The 25,893-nt window shown below is 41.7% G+C and overlaps 1 protein-coding gene across 7 annotated transcripts in view; it reads right to left on the bottom strand.

The window, feature by feature from the left end:
• nav3 (neuron navigator 3) overlaps positions 1 to 25,893 on the bottom strand; it is a 415,949-nt gene that overhangs the window by 125,121 nt on the left and 264,935 nt on the right. For all 7 annotated transcript variants that reach the window (XM_086270023.1, XM_086270024.1, XM_086270026.1 and 4 more), the window contains 2 exons: positions 11,918 to 12,035; positions 8,149 to 8,201 (listed from right to left, as the gene is read on the bottom strand). In XM_086270023.1, coding sequence (XP_086126149.1) covers positions 8,149 to 8,201; positions 11,918 to 12,035 — 171 coding nt within the window. The remainder of the gene's footprint in view (positions 1 to 8,148; positions 8,202 to 11,917; positions 12,036 to 25,893) is intronic.

Below are 25,893 nucleotides of genomic sequence, written 5' to 3'. Positions count from 1 at the left end.
AGATATTTTATTTCAAGCCAACATGAAAATAATCACAGGAAAGTGTTTAAACAGACATATTAGCTCCCTTGCTTAATGGACTCTGACGATTAAAGGCGTGGACTGTACTTCATGTTTTTTGCTCACTATCGACTTTGTGGCTTTAAATATATCTCCCCCTGCTGGTAATGCAGCTTCTGCATTCGTATCTGCTTTATATTTTGAAGAGGCAAAGCGTGAAATGGACACGGTGGACCGGCATCTCTAATACATGTTTTGCTGTGAAACCGGGTTGAGAGGTTTCTATATAAGCTCTGCGTCACGTGTGTGACTTTGTTTTGGCTTTGATGGCCCATCACAGTAGAAGCATGTGTTGCACAGCTGTGTGATGATGATTAGTTAGTTCACTACTGCTGATCAAAATTACAGTAGTGATTTTTCCCACTGATCAGTGCCACTCTGAAACACAATATTTCAAATATCAAATGTAGTTCCAGCAAATGTTAGCTTCTAGTTGAGTGTGCACCCTGTACAGTGATCCTGGGTGCAACCCTCTTCTGAAAAGATTATTACTACTATTATTATTCTCAAAGGTGTTACCTCAGCCTTTGATGCAGAAGGTATTTATTGATGTGTTTTAGATGTTTGTCCTATGGGTAAAAATTGGAATGTGAACCCTTCTAGTCACTCTCTACCCGCTCTGCCATCAGGGCATACAGACTGAACAATAAGAATGAAATATATTCGGTGTGGATGTAGCTTCAGCAGCTTAAACGGGCCATCTGCCTCCTCCTCCTTTACTCGCTGCCAGTCGCCGGGCATGCAAAATGACATCAGGGATGTTTCAGAAACCCTGAGTTCCCATCATCCCTTTGTCAGTGTATTTCCAGACCAAATGACTCTCATAATAGGCTAGTCGTCTGACAGCCAGGGCTGCTGTAATCAAATCAAAGACCAGAAAAATACTGTCACACAAATGCCAGTTGGTTTTGCTTAGCAGGAACCCAGGCCAGGAACTCAAATTAGGAACACAATCAATTAGAAGCAGAGATTAATAGCGAGCTGTGCCGACGACGAAGCGTCAGGCCAGTGAAGATAATGCCACTGAGCGACTCGTGCTGTTCGTCCTCGCGTCTGGCTGGTGTGCAAGCTGCCAACAGATGGAGCCCAGATGAAACTGGTGGACTTTTATAGTCTCCAAGAAACCCTAGATGCAGTTAACCCTGAATTGCAGCACACACCCAGTCTAATCATGAGAGAAAGGCTAAAACGCTCAAAGTATACATTTGTAAATAACTATGCTGATCAAATCATATCTGGTTCATTTATAAGATTTGTAGTCACTGACTGCATAGATTTGTGCCATGCAAGCAGTATTGTTCCGGGTACCGAAATGCATCAGTGATTGGATGAGTGGGTAGTTAGTTAAAAACTATCATTATCTTTTAACTGCTCATCTAGCAGCACTCAGCTAATAATGTTATTTTGTCTAATACTTTAGTTAATGACCAAATACTTTGAGCAAACCAGCTTCAGCTAGACAGTGTATGTGTTTGTTAGTGCATCAAGAATTTATTATTTATTAAGAAATGTAAGGAAGCAACTTTTCTACTATAGTGTAGCCATTCTGAGCATGTTCGCCACGACATTTAAGCTGAACATTTGACTAACTTAAGCTGTTGTGTTTACTTCAAACTGAGCACTCTTTAAAGGTTAACAGCACAGAAACCTCATGGTTATGATTTGTTTTTATGTAATTAAAAAATTGCAAATGTCTGTTGCACATCACTAAATAGAAACAGTACTTCAGATACCAGTCAGAGGAGCTTACATTCCCTCACAATATATTGTGCTTTTTAAAGCACTTTAAAAAATGACAAGCAAAAAGACAAAAATTGTCTGAGTAGCAGCCTTTTTATATCACATCAGATTTCTTTTTCCTGAAGAGTGAAATGCACTGTATTCTAGCAGACATGCAGTGCAGTAAAATCTGACTGTGTACTGCAGTTTGACGCAATCACTTCAAATTAATCAAAAGAGAAAAATTTGCATTGTGAAAACTAAAAATATTGAGGGAGGTCCAGAGCTGCCAATAGCCAGTCTAAACATGATCCACGACACACTTGAAAAGTCAATAGCTCAAATGAAAAGCAGTACGAACGAGTTGATTAGCTTGGTGAGTTGTTTGATGGAATCTTTCCTACCAGGGCCCGGACAACCTTCTCCTGACTGATGCAGCAGCTCAGCATCTTTGTATTCATTCATGTTTGTTTTCTCCTGACATCCATTGCTGAGGTCGCTGGAAGCCACACACACACACACACACACACACACTCCCTGAGAAAGTCAAACTGCACAGTCATCCGTATTGCAAGGAAGCACTCAGTGGTTTGCTAATGATGTCTGTCTATAATGAAGTGGATTAGTGTTGCAAGGCTTTAATATTTTCTGCTGAATGGGCCTCTTCTGCCATCCCTCGCCTGCCGTTCTCGTGTTTGAGCTCGATTCTTCTGAGAAATAATTTTGGGGAAAAAAAAAAAGAGAATCTCTCGCTCAATTCAAAAACCTGGGTGTGCATCTAATTTCTTTAGATGTCTGTACAATTATGAGAAACTGCACTGTCAGGGGGCATGAGGTTTTACATGACAGAGGGAGAGCAGCGCATGCCGCAGGTGAGGGAGATGAACAAAAACCCTGTGTGAGCCCTTTAGTCCACAGAATGCATTTACAGCTTGACATCACAGGCATTTAGCAGATAGATGTCTCCCAGATTCAAAAATGAAAAGAGCATTCAATTCAACAAGAAAACTGTTTTCCATTCCTGGAAGCATTTGTTTTACAGTACAGATGTGGCCACAGTAGAGGTCTGATATAATTTGCTTTCGCTTCACCTGCAAGTGACAAAAAGGAATCTGTATGCATTATTAAAATGATTAAGTCCAGGATCAAAGCATCTAAAAGAGGATATAAGAGACATGAGAATAAGTGTAACTATAACTTCAAGTGTATTATTTAAAAGGTTAAGCTTAACTGTGCTTCAGCTGTGCTATTTCCATCTCCATTTCAGTGTTATGCATGAGATAAATGGAGGCTTTTGTTATACACTGTATTAGTAAGGCGATCAAAGATCAGACTCTTTAACATATTGTTCTTAATGAGAGCAAATTAGACCAGTGAAGAGAACTTGAAAAGAGTTTCTAATAATTCATACTTCCACTGTTCTTCAGCATATTATCCCACAAGCCCATGAGCAGTCAAAGGTAATACCCTTTAGTCTTGTAATTATAAGGGCCAAGAACTCAGGGGCGATGGAAAGGGACTTCCACAGTGTGCTGGCTAGCTAAGTGTGAGAGGTCAACACGAAACGCAAAGACTGTGAAATCTATACTCAATGGAATATACTTTAAATTTTACCCTTCACTTGTATGATAAAGCATGCTTGCATGAAATAACATGAGAAGGGGGAAAATGACTGGACTGTACTGACTGTTTGTAGAAGATAACTATGAAACGCACATTTTACACAATTCACTTCAAAGACCAAATAAATATCAACAACATTTTTTGTTTGTAACAAAACAAAAAACTGCTGGAAGTGACTGGATTTCAACTGACCTGTGGCCCTTTTTGTATTGTGAACAAGGATTTAGAGGGGAAAAAAAAGAGCGCATTATGTATGTAGATTAGCAGACGAGCTTGCAGATGCTGATGTCGTGCTGGTTTCTGTTCATCATCTTCCAGCAGCTGCTCAGTTGGCCTCGCTCCACTCGACAGAGTGCCAGCGACCTACCAGTTAGAGAAACAGGCTTGTGACTCCAGGATCACCGCCTAAAGTCCCAAATGAGGGGGAAAAGCTGTGCAGAGGAAGTAAATCAGACTCATCTGTCCCTCCACTGACAGCTGTTGCTACTGTCATGTCTCTGGCCAAGGCGTTTAAGCTCCAGGTGTAAGGTGGCCAGTGGCAGATTTCCAAAATTCACAGCTCATGTCATAAATACACAGCCAAGAGTGAGGAAAAAAATAGCTTGATATGGGGAAAAGTTGTCAGTGAGTAACTTATGTTTCAAATTAATGTTAGTGGTCGAGCTCGCAGGATAGGCAACCCAAACAACATTGTTTTGCTCTCGGAAAGCCACCATATGTTCAAGTGTTATCACATTTATCTCTTAGGGTAATACAGTTCATTTGGTGGAGCCAAGGCAAAAGCAGTTTGCAATCTGGGATCATGTTCATACAGACAAAACATAAAGCAGCCAATGGGCAAACCTGGACTTGATCACTGCTACGTGAACACACACATTAGACTGTGACTTCTGTTTTTAGGGCCCGAGCACCGAGAGTGCGAAGGCCCTATTGTATCTGCTCCGTTTCTTCTTATTATTATTATTCAGGCAAAACAACGGCCTTTCCGAGGGCCTAAACATGGTCAAAAACTCATGAAATTTTGCACACATGCCAGGTCTGGTGAAAAATTGTGTATTTTAATGGTTTTACATATGAGCACTGGGAAATGGCTCTACAGCGCCACCTATGCCTTGTTAAATGCAGCCCTACGACCACATCGTTTGAGCTACATGTATGAAATTTGGCACACATGCCAAGACGAACAAAAGTCTGTGGGCCCATTGACGCAAACCCAACAGGAAGTCCGCCATTTGGACGTGAAGGTGACATTTTGGCTCTAATTTTGCCAGTTCCATGCCTCGAACTTTTTTGAACTCCTCCTTGGGATTTGGTCGTATAAGCTTCATCTTTGGTCAGTGTCAACTACACACCTGGGCCATGTTAAATTGCGGAGCTTTTGAGTTTTCACAATATGGTGAGGCCGTGGCGCCATGGCGAATTTCGATGTCTCGCCATGAAAATCTTATTGCCTCTCATTTTGTCATACATTTTCTGACCTTGACCAAAGTGAACACATATGATAAGGCTCCACCCCTGAACATATTTCAACTGCCATATTTGACATCAGGGACAGCGCCACCTAGTGGGAACAGGAAATGTCATGTTTTACACTTTGGGGTACAGTATTGTGATGGGTGACATCTGCAGCCTCAAATTTCTCCAGGAAAGCCTTAAGAAGTTGGTCTTGGGTTACAGTGAAAACTGTGAGTTTTCGCGAAAGGGTGTGACCCCAGCAGAATGGCGAACTTTGATGTCACGCCATGAAGAAACAAATTGGTATAACTCAATGAAATCCAGTCTGATCAGTACCAGACTTTACAGGCATGATGTCAGACCCGCCCTGAACGGATTGATGTGCCCATTGTCGGGAATACGCACAGCGCCACCTAGTGGCAACAGGAAATGTCATGGCTTTAATTTTGTTGTACTGATTTTCACAGGTTCATCGTGGCCACCTCAAAAGCGGTGAATATCACAATCAGTCCTTCATGATGCTTTAGTGCGAAAATTGTGACTTTAAACTGAACGGCGCACCCTGGTGGCAACGCTGTTCACCATGAACAATGAAGTGGGTTTTCAGGGGCTTGGAAAGTTTAAAAAGTCTTGAAATTTGGTGCATACCTCCAATGTGATGAGGGCTTTTTTGCTATGTGATCATTTTCATTGAATATCCCAAAATGGCTCCACAGCGCCCCCTACAAAATTTCAAAACCACAGCCCCTGCTCTGTGTTTTATGTATGAGTCTGAAACCTGGTAAGCTTATGGAAGATATTAAGATGTACAAAAAAGTCTCTTGGAGCAATATCCCAAATCCAACAGGAAGTCAGCCATTTTAAAATTAATGTGCAATTTTGGCAACAATTTCCCCTCTTTTCAGGCACCATTCTTTGACGAACTCCTCCAAGGGATTTCATCAGATTGATGCGATCTCCAGTGTGTGGAATCTAAAGACCTTTGTGATGTTAAATTGCGAAGCTTTTTGCGTTCAGGGAAACGGGGTGGTAATGGCGGCACGTGGTTTCAATCACTCGCCAAAAAGCAGTAATCTGCTGTCAATCAAAAACACAATGTTCAATCTCTCCCAAAGGTCATAGGCGTGATGAGACTCGAGCTCGGAAATGTTTGTTATGCCATTTGTCAGTAATAGAGCGCCACCTAGTGGGATGCCTAACTAATCATGAATGAATGAGATGAAATGTTAGCTGGTGGTTAAATGCATGAATTCCATCAATGTGACATCAGATCGGACGTGCTGGTTTCAGGTGTTGGGCGTGGCTCGACGCGCCGGGGGTGCGAGGGCCCTCATAACGCTGCTTGCAGCTTTAATTAACTTTATTTTTCATAAAGTTTTAATGAAGTAAGAACTGATTATTAGCGTTGTTTCACAATACTTTGAGTCTTTTACAATCTGAAACGGGACCTGAAAATTTAACTGTACATGAAAAGAAAGACAAAATCATAGAAGCTGCATCCACCTGACCATGAAGGTTAGCGTGAACTTAACAGACTCCTGCTTCACTTTACACACATTGGTGCTTAGAGTGCTTTGTGCTTAACACGTAATTTAAATGTAAGATTAACATGATTTCACATATCCTAATTAGCAAGCTGCTATTTTACAGTATCTGCCATTGTAAAAACCTTCAAACACTGCTAGTTGGCTGCATCGTTGTAGAGTTGTTTGTATGTGCGTGACAGATATTTCCTTCCTTTCTCACTCACTCTATAAGCAACTGTGCTTCCTCAAACTTCTTTTTCCCAAGCTGGCCAGACCCTCTGCAGTCAGAGCAGGTGGTGGATCAATGGGCTTAGTAAGCGACTGGGACAAAGAGCAAACTGCACGAACACACACAAACACCCGGAGCGAACGATGGCGTATCGAAACACATACTTGCATTGCTGCAGAAGCTTGCCCTTAGTGACCAGTGCAAGAGTCTGGATTCAGCTGTTTCCAGGCAGGACTAGAATCATTTTATGTGACAAGAAAAATACATTTGCAAGAGTTTTATTTTTGCAGGTTTTAACACAGTGAACTCTCACACACATTAGGGGTCTGCAAGGTCTTGATGACTCTAACGTTTTCTTCCTTCCTGGTTCTTTAAACTTGTTTTTCCAACATAGTGCACAGTCTGCTTTCACCACAGCTGGACTCACCATGGAACAGCTGAAAACTGCTGTGTGAAACAAGTTGTAGAAATATGTTTCGGTTCATTCTGGTAATGGGATGCTTTTGGGAAGAAACAGTGATTTTATCAAATAAATGTTCTTGCCTTGTGTGGAAGTCCATCTGTTAAAATTGATCCATATGAGAAAATAGCACAAAGAAACACTGTGGTACACCTATGACAAAGGTTGACACACAGAGGACACGCCGTTGGGACCAAACACACTCGTCGCCCCCAGTGTTTTATTAAGAAAGCAAGCCAGAGCAGCTAAAACTGCTTTAGTCACTTTTAATGGCAGGAGGGCAGATGCCAAGGGCAAACCAACACTACATAAACACTTAGTCAACTCTGGTTAAAGTGAGGGGTAATTATCTCACAGTGACGAAAATCAGCGGTTATGCAGCCGTCATCTCATTAACAGAGGGGAAACACGACACTGCCAACACCACTCAGCCGCAGAGCAGCCAGAAATACAGATTTTTCAAAATGGCAAAGAAGTCCAAGATGAAACTGTTTTTGGTCAGTTGGTCAACTGCGGTTAAAGTGGTCATCACCATCTTTCTGACCAGAAAAACAAGAGTCATGAGGGGCTCTGATCATATATGACTCTTATTTACTGCTAGAAATCTGTGGCTGGGTTCAGGAGAAGTGAGACTTTGCATATACAAGAGGTGGTGAAAGAATTGCCAACAGCAAAGCGTATTATAAAGGGAACTAGTTGAATCAGTTTTACTACTACTGCTAACTAGTCAGTCTGCATTTAAAAATCAGCACAAAACCAACAGATTGCAAACTCAAACCAAGTGTGAGTACTTTATACAATGTAACTTTTTCTCACTCAAATAATATATGAAACCATTACTTTATCTTAGCTCTTGATCACTTAAATCCAAATAGAAGTGAGAGCTGCTCATGACAACACTGTCTCTGTTAATATATTTATATCCACAGGTTTATAATGCTGTCAGTCGCTGTTGATGAGGGCATCTCCTAAATGCTGCCAAATCTGTCTTACCAGATAAATACTCTTCATTAACAAGCCGCTCTCATGCAACAGTGCTTTAAAACAATATAAGAGTTAGGCTAAAATGCACTCACCATTTGCGACTGGCTCCTGGGGCTGCTATTGATATCCTCCACCTTCTCATTCGCTGCATGAGAAAGGAAATGAAGACATGAGATTTTTACAGTAGACCCATACTGAAATTTAACATCCTGACATCCAGGGACTTTTGAGTTCAAGGTAAAAAATACAGCAGGAAAACTCTGAGATTAGCGCTGGAGAGTGCATGAGTGAGTGCGTGAGCGCACACGCGCGAGTTAAGGTGCAGATCAACTCCGGAGAGGTCTGGGAAGCAAAGCTACCTAATTCGTCAGCTGCCGCCAGAGAGTTACTGACAGGCCAGCTTGGCCTCATTGTCTGCAGGAGGGGTAAAGTTTCAATCTGTGTGTGTGTGTGTGGGAGAAAGGGGGAGAGAGGGAGAGACGCTGGCGTGAATGTGAGAGTAAGGAAGTGAGACAGGAGAAGATTTAGTGAGACAGACTGCAGAAAGGAAGAAACTAAGCACATAGACAAGAAAGTGTGTGTGCATGTGTGTGTCTGTGTGTGTGTTTAAAAGAAAGGAGAGAGAGTCCCACACAAAGTTTTGCCAAACTGATGAAGATGGAGAAAAAAGGAGAGAGCAAGCTATGACAGATGCCAGAAGAAGAAAAAGACTGTGTGAGAGAAAAGTGTCTGAAAGATGCTAATACTTTATTATATAAGAGCCACTGCTGGGTAACTTACTTGAAAAATGTGATGAATTACTCATTATTACTGTGTGGTTTCAGGCAGCTTAGCCAGTTGTCAGTTTGGGAGGAATTTACTACCAGCAGCTAGCATGGCAGCAGGGACTGCATTTGGCTGCTGAAGTCCTGCCCTGTGTTCAGGGTCTAACCGAATACAGGCTTATAAGCAGCTCATTCAACACTACATGTGTTACTGCCATCCAAAATAATGCATAAGCTGAACAACGTCAGGATGGCACTGTTTGTCAGCGTCTTTGATAGATGATCCTTTAAAAATGTCCTGACATGTGTGTGAAAACAGCTTGGTTACTTGGTCCCTTCTCGCTCTGCTAAGTCAAAGCTGAGGCGGTGGTATGTTTTTACTGCTCTTTGTCTGTCTGTCAGCAAGATTATGCAAACACCACAAAGCCAAATGTCAAGAAACCTGGTGCAATGATGCTCCTGTTCTCTATTAGGATTATTGGAGGTGGATTTTTAAATAATCTGGTTGCAAAATTAAATGCCATAAGCCAAAGAAGCCATGCCAACATCTTCAGCTTGCTTCCTTAATTTATTGCACTCATTGAAGTTCAAATTGCTGTCTAAAGGAATGAAATGCATGGGAATCAAATTAAATCCCAATATTTCAGAGATCATTGCCACTAATTTAGAAATTCTATTAGATAAAATCAAAAGTTAATTTGGATAATCAGAGCAGGATACAACTCACACTGTGGGGAAGGTAAACAGGAAAGATGATTATAGCCCCACAGATAAATTATACAACTGGCATGGATCCACTGTGTATTCTGCAGCAGTTGTTATTTGGATATAATAATACGATCAAACAGTTTCTTTGGAATGGAGGAAACTCTGGACAAAATTAGCACGTCTATCACTGCCACACGTGTAGGATCCTACAGCACGTCATCGAAATGGCAGAGCTGGCCAAACACTGGACTGGGAAAAATTCAGTTTGAACTGGATCTTGATTGAAAGAGAACTTCCCTCTCCCTTTACTCCTTTATAAGTATAAACTCAAGCTATGAAGCAGGAGTAAACCTAATTTTATGACAATGTGAACAAATATAATGTATTGTATAAAAATGTAGAATCTCTCCTCTATGTGGTTTAATACCAAAATAAGAATTGGTATAAACAGACTATTTGTGGGGCTCAGTGGTTAAGAAATTGTGTCAAAACTGATGGTTTCTTCAAAGAAGGTGATTTTATTTTATTTATTACACTCAAGGAAAAACAGAATTTGGTGGGATCTGGTAATTTTTGGAAACGCCAACAAATAAGGGATTATATAAGAAGAAATATCCAGCTGCATCGAGGAACTATCCCAATGCTGTGTCATTTACAACTTCCAACAATATACCACAAAGCATCCTCATGGTATGAAAGGTGTCCCTGGACAAACAGGAACATCAGCAGTCTTAGGATAACCTGGGGGGAAAAAAACCTTCACGTTCCATGATGAGTCATCGGAGAACATTATTTCCAAAAGCCGGAAATTTGCCAGGGAAGCCAAAGGCGAATTTATTTAATACAAAATAGTTGATATTACTATCCTCGTTCCCTTACATAAAATGGTTTTGATTAAAGATGGTTTATGCTGGAAATGAAGGACTGAAAGAGGCACTTATGTGCATGCATTTTGGGAATGCTGCAAAGTATTTCCTTTTTGGAGAAGATGTTTGGGATTGTATGGACCACCAATGTCAGCAAGGCTCTGGGGTGCCTTACTGCAGCTGAATAGGTTTGTTGTGAGAGCATCAATGGTGTGTTTTGTAACTTGTGCCAGACTCTGAGATTATTTCCAAATCTTAAAAACTCACTGAACAAATGATGGACAGCTTTTGAGAAGCTTTTGTAGAGTTAATTGTAAACGTAAGATGCCAAAAAAGCAACTGGACTGTTTTTATGATTTGTTATCCAAAGACAAAGGAAAAGAATCATTTGATGTGTCTGATCCACATACTCACTCCATGTCTTTGTCTGACTTTTTCTTGTGTCTTTTTTTGTATTTTGACATTTAATTAAAAGAAAAAAAATCTAAATTTAAAAAATAAGAAACCTGGTGCAAAGGTGGAAAACAGGCAAAGGAGGAACCCCTGTAATGTTAGATTGGGATCACCTTTTATTCAAACTACTGGAAGGATTTTGGTCTTAGAGGAGGAGGTTTACTCTGAGTCTTCATAACAATTGTATTTTAACTGAAATTGAAGTTAGTACAAAACCAAATAGAAACAGTCAGTTGACCTGATCCACCCAATTTATCCACTTATCCCAAAATTTATAGGAGGTCTATTTATTTGTGTCAGGAAACTGTTTGCCTCCCACTGCAACAACATCACTGGCCAGTCTTCAGTCAATCCTTCTCTGTGCAATTTCTGCTGAGACTGCAAAAATCATGACCGATATCAGCAGCTGCAGTTTTATTCCATCTATTTAATCCTAATCTCTCACACATGTTACACAGTAAGGTGTCGTCAAATGAAAACAGGAACAGAAGGAGAAAAAAACAGAGTGAGGGAATCAAGGATGGAGAGAAGCAGGGTGCAACAAGCCAGAGAGACACGAGGCACGAAAAAAAGAGACCAACAGAAAGGGAGAGAGAAGTAAAGACTCTCTGTACTCCAATGGGAGACACATGCCTCTGCACCCATGGGTGAGTTATAGATCTGTGCTCTTATAGTTTGCCCAGCACCCAAAACAAGAAAGAGCTGCTGTGATTTGGCCCAAATTTCAGACTGAGAAACGGCTTCGCTCCAACTCACCACAACAAAGCTCAAATACTGTGTCTGTGTGTTTGTGTGAGTGAGTGGGTGGTCGATTCATCCACCAAACAGAGCAAACTATAGACACACACACACTCTGTTGGTAATACATGGGCTTCATCCATCTGTACTTCATTAATATTCTTTTTTTAAATATTGAAAGTTAGACTCAAAGCAAGACTGTACACTGTTTGTATGAGAGAAGTCAGTGTTTCTGTCTCTTCATGACTGTATCTACTTTACCTTTTTAACTGTGATCTGCACAAAAGTGGATTAAGTTAAAACACTGAAAGAGAACACACACAGATGCTCACCTATGATCTGGATGATCTGTGCCAGCAGGACTCCATCGGTGACATCCTGGCTCAGGTCCTTGATGAGACGCGGACAGCCAGACTTGGCCAGGTAGTGATTGGCCCAGTCTGTGTAGATCTGTAACAACAGAACAAACACTCTGTCAGTTTGTGTGTATTGTTTTAGACCCATTAGTTACACCACACAGGATCCCAACAAATCATAACATTAGTTACGGGATGTCGAAAAGTTAAGAAAGACTGTACACTGAATGGCAGAAAGGAAGGGATGCTGAGTTTTGTGGCTTTGCTCTAAAGGCTACTTGAACCTTGCTGACTGTGATAGCCTTCAATCACAAAACCAGTGCTGAGATCCCCTCCCCGCCATCCATCCTATAACAGCGTTCTGCTCTGCTCCTCACACTTTACAAGAAAAGTGGTAAATGCCTGCCAGGGAATAATGTTCAAACACTCGGATTCCTTGCACATCTTTGCTGCTCAGGCACAAATATTTCATCAAGGTTTGACATTCGGGCCCAGACACGAACACACAAACACACAAACACACACTTCATCCTTAATACTAGTTCTCTATCTGATGCTGGCATTTGATTTTAAAATGACAGACTGCACAACTAACAAATTTTTATTTTTATTCCTATTTATTCTATTTATCCCCTTCGTATATTTTATTTATATTGTCTCTGTATTTATATATATGTGTGTGTGTATAACTCTGTAACTTCTGTCGGTGCTGTGCTTTTTTGGAAATCGAATTTCCCAGAGGAACCCACCCGAGGGATTAATAAAGTTCTATCTTATCTTATCTTACTACTCTGTGTTTCTATACAGAATATTTAATGAACACCCAGAAAACTAGAACACTGCTAAACAAATTTGAAACAACTCAGAACAGATTTGAAAAGTCTTCCTTGATGTGTAAAACACAGATCCAGATGTTTGCAGGAACAGGTGAATTCACTTCCTAACTGAATCTTTCAAACCTGGAAGGGCAGCAAGTCATACAATCCTTTGCATTGTCGCCTAAAACTCTTAACAGAATCTTTATCTTTCATTAAAGCCCATAAGCTGACTGATAAGTGAAGCTTTGTCTGTTGAGATGCAGATAAGTCTTGACAGCTGTTGCACATTCACCAGGCTCCAGAGATGAAAGATGTGAATCACATTTGGCCTCCAAGTGCTTGGCCCCATGCACTATACAGAAGAATCAGTGGCTATGCAGGGCCAAGGATTTCCCTCTAGCTTGCAAACTTTACCCTTGCCCTTCAATCTTCAAGATTTCCTTCCAGACTTCTCTGACTAAGAGTCAGGCAGCAGTACCAGCTCTTCCCACTGTGATGTGGGTGCATTTGATGCAGATTTTAATAGACAGCCATAGATGAAGTCTTTCGTCCTAAAAGGCTCGAATGGAGATGCAGCAGCAGCCCATATAAAGACACCAACTGCTACAGCGCTGCTTGCTAAAGCTGTTCTTGTAATCCCAGATGAAAAAAAAAAAAAAAATCCAACACAGACCTAAACAGCAAGAATGACTTTGTGAAGGGAAAATCCCCTCAAAAATGTAAGATCATCCATTAGGGTAGGAATCTACAACTTAAAAAAGGATCAGATTCTCTTGAGTTGAACTTTGAGATTTAATCATGAATAACAAGTCTACATGAAGCTACACAGCAGCTCAAATTTGAGACATTTCCTAAGAAATTTCCATAAAAGCCAACCATTTCCCATGTTGAAGTAATCCTCACATCCCCTCATTTACCTCACACGCTGCTCCCAATTAAAAGCATTTCTCCCCCGCTCTTTTCTTTTTCTTGGAAGCGGGAAGTTTGCTCCTTTAAAGTTGCCGCCTCTCATACATTTGTATCTGTTGTGGTTTCCTTCAGCAACTTTGTCCATGATGAGAAGTCGTAAAGTGTAACCCAGAAAAAATGAGAGCCGTCATCGGGGAAACTCCCGTTTCAATATGAATGCTGGAAAACAGACATCCGTTAAGACCTGGTCGCAAAAAAGAGGCGCACGCTCGCAAATGAGGAGACTTGCGTAGACGCACTGAAAAACACACTGTAAATGCAAACCGCGTCCCATCGGGGGGCAAGTAAACAAACAGGAAAGAGAGACGGGGTGGGGGCGGCGAAGTGTGTGAAAAAAAGGAATAAAGAGTGTGTGGCAGCTACAATCACAGCAGGCTGCAGGAAATTTCAATAAGGCTTTTGCAAAATATGCTCAACTGCTAAGGTCATCTAGTCGACACAAGCTCAAAACTGAAGACCAAAGATGAAGGAACGGGGGTTTGATTTGTATCATATTTAGCAGCCACCGTCTTCTGTTCCTGTTCCCTTTTAAGGATAAGGAAAGAGATGTTTAAGGCCTCTGCGGGGGAATGCAACCAGACACACTCATGTGAGCAGTGGTCAAGTTTCCATAAGACACACTTGGGTAGACAATTCAAAAAAAAAAAAAAAAAATCAAGAAAAAAATGGCAAATTATTCACTTCTACTCATTGAACTGGTCAGTTTGTCAAATTTAACAGCTGGTGGCAATAATTCTCCAGTTAGATGCCATTGGACCATTGCAGAAGAAGAAGGCATAACCAGAGAGTCAAGATGCAAGTTTCATCTATTAATCTAACAGAGGTCAGACTCTCTCAGGCAGCACTCTTTGGTAGAGCAGTGTTAAGGTTAAATGCTTCATATGAATCAGAATTAGTCTGCTTTCAGTGTATTGACACCTCAGGGAAGCCCAAAGAACTTTTGTTTTTGCAAATATAAAACAGGTGGATGAACTTGGAGGGAGTAATCCCTTGAGGAAGGTGTGATACTCAGCAGATTCAATAAATTGGGTGAAATTAAGGCTAAAATAGCCAGCTGCTTCTGCATCTGCTGCAGCTCCTTGAGGGGTATGACTCTAATGTAAACAACATCTTCAGAGGTGTGCATTATCAACATGTTTACTTTCTGAATTTTAAACTTTGTTTGCCATGATGTGGCAGTTCATCTTGCAGACTGATAATTGTAATGTTTCATTGAATGAGATTCCAAGAATGCTCGACAGACCAAACGAGGCAGATGAAATATCAAATCGGGGACCAAGGCGACGCTGTTACAATAACTTGAATGAACATGCAAACAATTTCTGAATTGATTGAAATGGCTTCCAAACACAAAATAAACAGGTTAGTTTACACATTTTGTGTGGGTTGGGGGAATTTTGCAAAAACTTGTACAAACAGATCGACTTGTGCGACAGTTTTAGTAAAACTTACCACAAACTTTACCTTGCTTTTACTTTATTGCATAAGTGGACTAAGATATTCACTTTTCCTGTGGAGGAAATGTGAGTTGTACAATGTAAGCAAGTTTGTGACAGCTTACTCAAAAATGCTGAGTCACCTCGAATGTTTGTTTTGTACTACTAACCATCCCACTTTTGAACAGTGTTTGCTTAAAGATTCACATTCAAACTAAAATATGTTGGGAAAGCATACACCACCACACTGGAAAACCCACTTTGCTTTTGTCCACAATGCCACCAAGCTATGAAACTATATGACACACGGAGACATTGCTGTAACGCCTTTTGCTGTAGGAAAAACCGTCTTATGTTGTTCCAGATCTGTGTCTGGGCATTTTGGGATATCTGCAGTCAGCTGATCGGCTTCAAAGAGGGGAAAAAAATAAACTTTCAGTAGAGCTCAGGCACAGCATGGCAAACATGAAGAGAGACTAAAAGAAATAAAGACTCTCCGTTTCTCACTCCAACTTCAGTTAGAAAGAAAAAGGTAAGAATGAAACAAGCCGATGTTTGGAAATCTAACTCTAGTCCTGACTCCAACATTGACCTGGGAGCTCTCCTCACCTGTCTCCTCAACCATCTGGTCTTACTATCTCTTCTCTGCTCTCTGAGCTTCTGACAAAGCGCACACATCAAAGAAACATTTCTCAAGAAGCTTGCCTCCTGTCACTGCGTGAGCACCGGCTCACTCCCATTTGAGTGTGTCAGCCTCCTGTACTCGTTAACCCCTCCTCGCTGAGTCCCAATTGCTTTGGGAAGCAGCAGCTGGCACTACGACAGAGGCAAAACATCAGCAGTAACGCCACCTTCACTGGTGCTGACTGAGACTACTGACATCATAGACTGACACACATGCTGGGTGAGACAACACACGCATGCATACAATACAATTACCAAATGCCCCAGCTTCTCATATGCAAGTAAACACACACAATTATTCCCCCTCCTCCTGGCCACCCTCCTTCCTCTTTCTCTCTTTCGGCAGCCAGCATCAATCAGCAGAAGTCCAGTATCTCTGGTGATCTTATCCTTATTGGTACCACATGAAGTAGCTCTCGCCTCTTTTTCTCCACCTGCTCTGCAGACCTCTCTTGTCCCCTAGCGCACCAGGCTTCCCAAATACTACTAACAAGCAGCTCTTACCCCCGGAGCAGACAAACTGCCTTCAACAGTCCTGATCACAATGCAGTGACTACAGCTACGCAGGTACTATTGGCAGAGTCTGCAGTGGCGCTGCTCAGCCTCCGGGGGGAGCCAGGTAAAAAGAGAAAGATGAGATGCAGGAATGAGGCACAAATGGGGAAGAGAGGAAGTTCACCTATAAAGTACTCACTGTATTCATTAATGTACTTCTACTGAATGACTGTTAATGTATGGCCTCTTTAATCAGGGCATCATTCCAAAGCTGTCTAATAAATTAAGAGCTTAATTGCATTCAAGGAGTTGGAGCAGATACACAGTCACTCGGAGGACATTTAGCTGTGTAATGCCGTTTGAAATATGCAAGCCAGGAGAGAGACGTCTCTTCTGTGGCTGCACTGGCTCAGAAACCAACTTGGCACCAGTGCCGCTCCCGCATGGGTTCTAAATGTAATTAAACACAACATGAAGCCGCATTAAGTAAACGAGCAGTGAGCCAATGGAATCAATGGTTCCGCCACCATTCTCTACTTCATCTACGTCTGGTTCATGACAAACCAAGGGCTGCTTGGATCAGACAGAAGCAACACTGGTTAAAAAAAAAAAAAAAAAGATATCCACAAAAGCTCTAGCTCAACAGAAAATCTGTACTGGTTGTACTGTTCAGCTGACAGGTGATCTCTGATAGGATCCAAATAAGTAGAATTTGACAATTTCTTCTCCTGAATGTGCGAAAGAATAATTTCAGCAGAAGAGTCAGCAGGTTGGCACTGTGCTTGTAATACCTGGCTGCAAATGCTCTATAAAGGTAAGCACTTCAGCACATGAATGTTAAAGCAGAGCTCAAGCATCAAATCCTGCACAGGTCTTTCTTCGCAGAGAATGTCAGACAATCCAATAAAGTAACAGTAAACTTATTCAAGTAGAGTGAGGCATCGCAAAGTAGTGCTGAAGAAAGTTCAGTAAATGACTGATTTTAAATTTGAAAGCAGTGTGCTACAGAGAGCCAGCTAAGGAAGAGTGGAGGTCATCATTTCTGACTGTCGAGTTTGAGTGGCTTGAACTTTTTAAGATGTAAAGTGCATCTAAGCCGATGCTCTTTAAATAGCAAATTCTGGAGGAAGCAAAAGCGTCAATCTGTTTCTGTAGGCTCAGTAAAAACAATGACTTGCATAACGCTCGACATTCTGAAGTTCTGCTGAAGACGACTTCCAAACCAGAGGGAGCCATGACATTTCAGGGCAATAACTTTTGGAATGGGAGCAACTGACAATCTGCAGCTGCATTATCAAAGCAGCTGGAAGCCATTTCTACCATGAAAACCTTCCTGGTGTTTCCAGGGATAAGTCTGACTCACAAAATGTTACCTCACATCTTCATTATCTTGTTCTGGCATAGCAGAGAGAGGGAGAGAGACCTTCAAGCCCACCTAATCTAGAGGTAATAAGAGCAGGCGGCCATCCAGCAGGTTTTACTCCAATCTTGCAAAAACCCAAGTGGGGGGAGTTTACAAATCATAGACTCAAAGTTTCTTTGTGGCCAGCCTGGCGCTATGAGGGATCAAAAATAAGAACTTTATTTACAGGATGTATAATTCTGCCGAAAAATACAGGATTGGACCTAAAATCTGGAGGCCATGAACGGGATGAGTGGGAAGCACCTTTGTTGTTATGCCAGCTGTCAATCACAGCCAAGCCTGGATATGTTGGGTTCAGATATGTGGGGCTGAGAGAACAGTCACGTTCAATTTACAAGAATGGTGAATCAGAGTTACCCGGGGACAAAACACACAAGATAAAAATTAAAGAATAAACGAGAACAACAGTTTATGCAAGCCTAAAAGAAAAGGAAGAAGAGGCTAATTAAGTCAATTCTCCTTAATTCTCTGCTCTTGGGCTCTTAAATAAAAGTATTACTCAACATTTCCTGTGAATTTATTCAGTGTGCATCACTGTTTGCTTGGCTTTATCTTTTCCAAGGAAAACCGATTAAACGTGTGTCTGTTTCAACGTCTTGCTGCAAATTCGCCCAGCTGGATCCATTTATACCACTCAAATTTATTGAGCATCTCCATGGCAGACAATGGACATGCAGTACTAGCACCAGAGTAGAATGTGAGTGTGAGTACATTTTATACATTTTCTAAGCTATTCTAAACGAGTCAAAGCAGTAATTTGTAACTTTCAGGCTAGTGCTGACCACATGACATCACTGCAATCAGCCGATAACACTAAAGAAGCACATGCTGCTAAAACCTGAAACATTCAGTCATCACTTTCTCATGCCACAATCTGCCAAGCCACATTGTCATTTCAGGGGAAACCCTGAGCAGAAAATGACATAATTGCACGGCTGGGAGAGGTTTGGACACACAATCCATGCTGGATGTGCTTGTGCGCGTCAGTCAGCGCTGATCTCCTGTAGTTCAGCAGGACTGAAGGCCAAAGAGCAAGGAGAGGAAGATGGAGAGTGAGAGAGGGATGCTAGCCAGACAAAAAGGAAAAGAAGCGGCAGCTCCAAAACAGCCTCGAGACAGATGAGCACAAACACAATTTAGAGACAGACAGCGGCAGGCAGACCGTATTCAGACAGAGATGAGTTTGTTGGCCAATTTGATAAACTGTCTGTGGTTATAAGCACCAATTACAGACAATCATTTGCCAAAGCAGCAAAATTTAAGGTAGCACAGAGGGGAACTATTACATCTTGCTTTCCATCACTCTGTGCCAGGAAAAAGGCTCAAATATCTCTTATCATTCTGTTTTACAAAGCCAGCCTGGCACAAAAAAAACTAAATGTTACGCTAACTATAAAACACCAAGTATAATATAACTCTGGGGCTGTGACTACGAGCATCAGCACTTAAGAATCCATTTTCTGCTCAACTTTAACCTTCGCTACGAGGTGAACGGACCGCTGGGGGTGAGATTCTTTATACGAAGCACACTATCACTGGATCAACTCAGCAGCTAAATTATGTTTATAAGACAGAACCCCATGACCGCCATTTGAGAAAGTCATTTTTATCCAACCTCCAAACACACTCTCAGCTAGAAGCTGTGACACCAAACAAGGAGCCAGAGGAGTAGATTTGCATCATCTTCAGGTCTAACAGATCGTTGAAACTGCACAGCTATAAAACAGAAAGGTGAGGTGCTGAAATCACAATATTTACAATGCAACGTTCAGATCCAGGCATGAGTAAGTGTGTATTATGGAATCTGGCAGTGTCTTTCTTCCTATACTCTCTGAATAAAGGAACTTCATATATTTTATTATATGCATAAACTTTAGTCATATATTTTCGGTTTTTTGAATCATTTTATTTTACCACTGTTATATAATGTCCTTCGCTCTACAGTAGGTTTTATTACTGGGATTAAAAGAAAATTACTACAAGTCCCACAAACACACTAAATCGCAGCTGTGTGCTCAAAGAATCATCTCTTCCTCCAAAGTACATGTTGACTGCAACAGATGCCGGCGAGGTCACACGCGCACAGTGCACGCTCACATGGAGGTTTATAAGACGGTTGCGCACGCAGACGCAAACAGTACAATACTTTACCATGGAAACCGCAGCAAGTGAGGCAGCGTCTGGCCTGCCGGCTCTGTGGCCTGTGATCCAGACGCTGCCACCACTGTGCCGGTGAAAGACACGCATAGTGTCAGTCGCACACAGTTACACAAATATATGAGCTCTCCGTGGCTCACCCGTATTCTGTGCTTTACAAAAGAATCCACCCTAAAACAACAGCACAAAAAATGAATAAGTAAATGTTGATTTCAAATCCAGGTTCCAGACAAGTACAGCTTGAGCCAGCTCTTACAGTCAGCAGGTATTTGTGTGATATGTAAACATCATGTGGGGAACTGTCTTAATTAGCCACTCAGCTCACCAGATGAGCTCCTTCTACAGGCCCAGATAGCTATACACCTCACCATAGTGATAACAACCTTAATTTGGGGCTTGTGTTGAATGCCTTTCCTGTTTAGAGGCCTTAACAAGTGGCCTGGGGCTTCCGGCTGTCACCCAACTATTCCGGGATGCCACAGGGCTCTATAATCATTCGTTCTGACCTCTGCAAGCTCCGCCCAGTCAAAAACACACAAATAAATCAGAAGAAACAAACAGGCTACCGTGTCATTAGCTATTCCTGTTGTAGCACAAAGCGCTGCTAGAAATATATGGACACAAACAGCTTCTTATCATGATGACAATCCACCACGACTCCGTCAAATCATTCCCCCAGAGGGTTTGAATTATTCCCTAAACCGATTCCAACAAAAACCAAATCATGAGGACATGATCTGTGTGAGTCATCGCTGGCCTGCTCCGATTAGTCACACTTCCTCATTTTTCATCAAATCAAGATGAGTCAGCTGCTGAGTTTGACTGGCTGTGGTTGGTTGACAGCATCAAATGGGCTCCAGTAAGGCACGAGTTGGAAATACTTTCACCGACAACAACTGTTGCTTTTGCCATCATAAACTGTTTGTCAAGAAATAAGAATTACTTGCAATTAAACATTTTATCAAATGCACATGGGAAAAAACGCAGACATACAGTAAGTCACTTGTGAGACGGGATTGCTGAGATTTGCAGACCTTTACCAGCACATGGCAGAAATGCTGCACCAGCTGCTAAAATCTTGACCAGGTATCAGCCCCACTGGACGTTTCTGGCCTTTATTGTTTGCGTACAAAGCCCATTTATTAGCCAATTTACATGCTGTATACAACACATGCCTGTTTGGTTTCAGTCGGGGCTGCCATCTGCTTGTTGAGAAACAAATTAATGTAGATTGCTAGATTAATGGGTTTTTGATTGGGTGGCAGCCAGAATGCCGAGAGCCAGAGCCTGCTTTTATTAACAAGCCTCTCAGAGGACGAGGACAGGATGGCGACACTACGCTCGGCCACTTAGTGAGCGGGTCAGACTGCAAAACTGCTGATTGTTTAGTACACTATTGACTCTGAGAGCACAATGTGAGTCGTCCGTGATAAACACGCTTCTGCGTGAGCATGAGAGAGAGCCATTTCTTTTAAGTGGCTGGTTTTACTTTAAATTAAATAGTTTCTTAAAAGCAAAGGGAAATACATCACTCTCTCCTTTCTGTCTCAATGCAGTGCATTTTCTTTTTTGTTCCATCAGTGAGCAGCAAGAAAATATATTTTGATTAGTTATAGGTTTTGGGATAAGGATGAGTGGTTTCCAGCCTTGACTGACACACACTGGTTTCACTCTACAACACTTCGTATTCCATCACTCTGAGTAATCTGTATCTTTCACAGAACTAACAGTAGAGGGCACCATAGCAGAAACACCAGCATTTGGCTTTTGTGGCGCTGCGGGCTGCCTGAAAGCAGTCCGAGGGTCGTACGAATTAACTTAATGAGTCATTCATGGATCGCCTGTGAATCACTGTTTGAGAGTGAAAGCCAGAAATGGCTGGCCACTTCAAAGCCTAAGTGGCTTTGGCTCTTTGGTTAGTAATGAGGCATATTTCCCTCTGTTCTCTGCAGCCATAACCTATAAACCAGATTCCCCCTGCCCGGGCCTTAAAGCAACAGATCTGTGAGATGCAGTGTCTTTTCAGAAGGTGTGACTTATCAATTGACTGTGTAGCAGACAGGGTGCAGGCAATTTAAGATGGACATTTTAACCTTTTTCTCTTTTTATTGTAATACTACCAATGCTGTTTTATTATTATTTTTTGTTTCTTAGACTGAGTTTTACTCTCCTCTTTACTCATCACCTAGTCAATGTTCGCACAGTAGAAACAAAAACGTCTAAATCTAAAATACAAACGATACACAGAATATAAAGAAAGTCATCTCCATTAATTTTACATATAACTTATAGTTTGTAATTTTCTTTTCATTCGTGATTGTTATTATTGATATTGGTGAATTAATTACAGTGCAGTGAGGCTCTATCAGTGAAGTAAGGGCATCCTGATATCTGCTGCATTCATTTTGACTGTACCTTTCTTTACTCGGTGCTTTTATTAACAAGCCTCTCAGACTGCTCATTGTCATTCCAGCAAATCACTGCAGCACTGATTTGCTGGAATGACTTAACTTTGATTCTCTTATGCTATTACCCTAATTGTGCATTTCAAGTGCCATGTGAACAATGAGAGCACAGAGCAGAAAGGAAACCAGACACGTTAGCTCCATTATGGAAAGACATGTGGCATTCATTTCAAGCAACAGTTTTTAAGCATACTTAATGATGTTGGTAATCCATGGAAGTAAATTGTATTGGGAACTTGTTTAAAAATAATATGGGATATTGTAAATTCTCAAAATCAGTGCAAGCTGACAGAGTTTATGACTCCACCTGGTGCACAAAGCCCTAAAGAACTGCCTACTTTTACCATTTCCAGCCATTATATTTCTTCCACTGCAAATTGGGGTAAATAAAGGACTCAATCTACCCAAATATAAAGGTCTCCCAAATTCTTTTACACTATAGATTCTGCACACCAGACCTCCACAGCTTCTTCACATTCATCTCCTTTCATTGCTGAAATTAATATGCTTGAGATTTGCAAAAAGAATCTGTGCGCCATGAATGAACCTCTTCGTGCCATCAACAGGGTCGAAAAAGGTCGATAAACTTCAGTTTCCTGTAGCTCTTTTGATGTCAGACGCAGGGGATTCCATCACGGCACTTCTTCAAATAGTTTGAAAGAGAAGCTTCAAGGAAGAAAGTTCACGATGCAGAGATACCTCATACCCAAGAGTAATTTAGCAGAAAGTAAGATTTAATGCTGATTAATATTCACAGTCACTGAACTGATGAAGCGGTCAAACACAAGCCAAAGCTTTCATTTAGCAGCAAATATTTAGTCACCTCCCAGGGCAAAGTGGTTATCATTCAGTGCCTGGCGTGCCAGTTCTGTGCTGGCACCAGCAGAGGGACCTGCAGACCAGAGGAAAATGGCCTTGATCATTAACTCTCTCGTGCCATTAGTCCCCCGTGGTTTTTACAGTGGCTCCACCAGCTCAGTTAAACCTTACCCGTCTACATTCTACAGTGACATCATTCATAAATCACTGTGCATTAAAGCAGCAGAATTAGCAGCTAATTAATTTGATGAGCTACCAACATAGGTAATAGCGGGATGAATGATTTATGCTTATCTTTATTCTGTCCTCTCTGTACTGCTCTTATCTACAAGCTGTGCTTTGTTGTTGCAGTTGCCAACATCTGTGATGGGGATTAATCAACTTTATCTAATATCACATTGTATTTGATAAACATTTGTCTCGACAGAGGAAAGAGTGGAACTAAAAGCAACAGTATATTAGTGTGACAAAAAATGTGACTGCATTTTTTAGACTAGTGCTCATCCACTGAAAAAGAAAACCCACGGCAAATACAGAACCCAGACAGACAGAAGCTTGGTACCCACGGGAGAGTTCCAGTAACAGTCAGCTTATGCAATCTGCAGCCATCAAAGAGTTACACCGACACCGAGTAAAAAACACTGCTTAAATAACGGCTGTGGTTAGCTTGGCTCTTAGTACCCACCAGCCCTGACATTTACTGTAAGTGTAGTGTCAATATACTAAACATCTGGAGCTGGTGGTCCGTGACTGGGCCTTGAATCACAGGTGACTGCTGCTGAGTCACAGAGTTTTTTTCACTCAGCCCTGCTGGAAGTGTCTTCTCCTTTCACTCAGACTGGGAGTTGCTCATTCTTGGTTTGTGTGTCACTGTTGGCATTTGTTTATTTTCCCAGTTTCTTTTCTCACATGCTGTTGATTGATTGTGTCTTCATGTGTGTTGATTGTTTTTGGTGTTTTGATTACAGAGATTTATAGCTGAGGCTATCAATCAAACGCTACTGCTGCAAGGGCTGCAACAGCTGTTCACATTAATATGTTTTTTCCTTTACTAATCTATCTTTTTTGGTCAATAATATGTGAGGAATTGATGAAAAATAGACAGAGTTATTGTTTTGACATATAAACCAACTTTTTTTCTTTTCCCTCCATCCAGCTGTTCCAGAGGTTAGAGTGCAGTCTGTCAGGATTTCCTTGTTTTGAGTTTTGCTTGTGACAAATTTAAAATTGGACACAGACACAAAAGAACACACTTCCACCAGTGTCACTTTTAGTGTTTCCTCACTGGTCTCTAAGGCAGTTTTCATCCATTAATAGCTGTTGACATGAAGCAACAAGAGGGGTTCCGTTCTGCATGTGCTTCTCTTGTACCACACACACACACACACACACACACACACACACACACACACACACACACACACACACACACACACACACACACACACACACACCTTTCCACACTCTAAGCCATCCCACACAGCTACAAAAACAAAGTCCAGACAAAGGAAGGAGGGCGTGCATGGATTTGTGTGTAAATCTGTGTTCAAGAATAAAAGAGGCAAGAGGTAACAAAAGATCAGACGTGTTGAGATGAATATGTTGAAATGAAGCTTTGTTAGCCCTGAACTCAAACTTACGTTGTGTGTTACAAAGTCCGTTTTAAGTACATCTAAGAGTGGAGGAAAATTAAAGAGTCAAAGCAAAGGCAAACAGAAAGTCAGAGCTGGGATTCTAAAAACATCTGTAGGAACAGGACTTGGGACAAACACCTGCTGACTGGAGAAAGAACCCAAAGAAAGAAAACAAAGGAAACAGAGGGAGGCATGTTTTTTATGCGTGAACCTGCAGAACTTCCAGCCAGGGCAAAAAGAAAACACGAACAGCTATTTTGACTCAAGTTGACAAATGGCGCTTACTTTCCAATTCCCTGTGATCTTGTTCCTTGCAGTCCTGAATTCTGTTGTTTGGCAGTAACATGGGCCAAACAAAAAAAAAAGCTTCAGGACATGTGGGCTCACCAGTAGCAGCGAGGTCGAGGCAAGCCCTGCCAGTTTGTTAGCATGCAACTTTAAGTGCATTCAAAGGAGCTCAGTGTGCGAGACCTGGCTTTGCACACTAGCTGTCAGAAGAGAGACTTGTCAAGCTCAGTGAAGGGATGGAGTCTTGTTTGATCTCTCTCCCCATCAGCCTTTCTTGTCAAGAAGGACATTTATGAGAGGCGATGTGTTGAAGGGGCAGCTGAAAGAACTTTTTTTAAAGATCATATCATGCTTGAAAATCTCAGGGGCCTTCATCACAGCATGTTTTAAAAGCTCCTTTTAAAGTGAGTGTTAACAGCAACCTCCTCTCCGCTGCTGCCCTGTTTAAGTCGGTCGCCTATTAGTGTCTCCCACTTTCCAAGGGAGAATGGGGAAGTGGGAGGGGTGGGCTCTGCAGATGGGTCTGAGGGGTGAGAGACGGTGTGATCAAGTTGCACGGACCCAGCGGCTGACAACATTATTTATTAGCCATTCCTAATGGATTTAGAGTGACAGCAGTTTCAGTTCACTGGAAGGGTCAAAGTCAGAGACAACAGAACGCTAATGCCAGCGAGGGTGACAGGCAGATTTGTAACGGACCCCTCTTGGGCTAGGGGTGGGTGGCAGATTGGGGGCTCTGAGAATTCAAAAAGCAGAAAAGAAGA

This window comes from Aulonocara sp. 'chitande type north' Nkhata Bay, linkage group LG17, assembly GCF_057382095.1.
Source record: "Aulonocara sp. 'chitande type north' Nkhata Bay isolate Kocher_YH1m ecotype deep benthic linkage group LG17, A_spYH_male_GT1.1, whole genome shotgun sequence".
Lineage (NCBI taxonomy): Eukaryota > Metazoa > Chordata > Actinopteri > Cichliformes > Cichlidae > Aulonocara > Aulonocara sp. 'chitande type north' Nkhata Bay.
The sequence above is the reverse complement of the archived record's forward strand: the minus strand, read 5'-3'. Positions and strand labels throughout refer to the sequence as shown.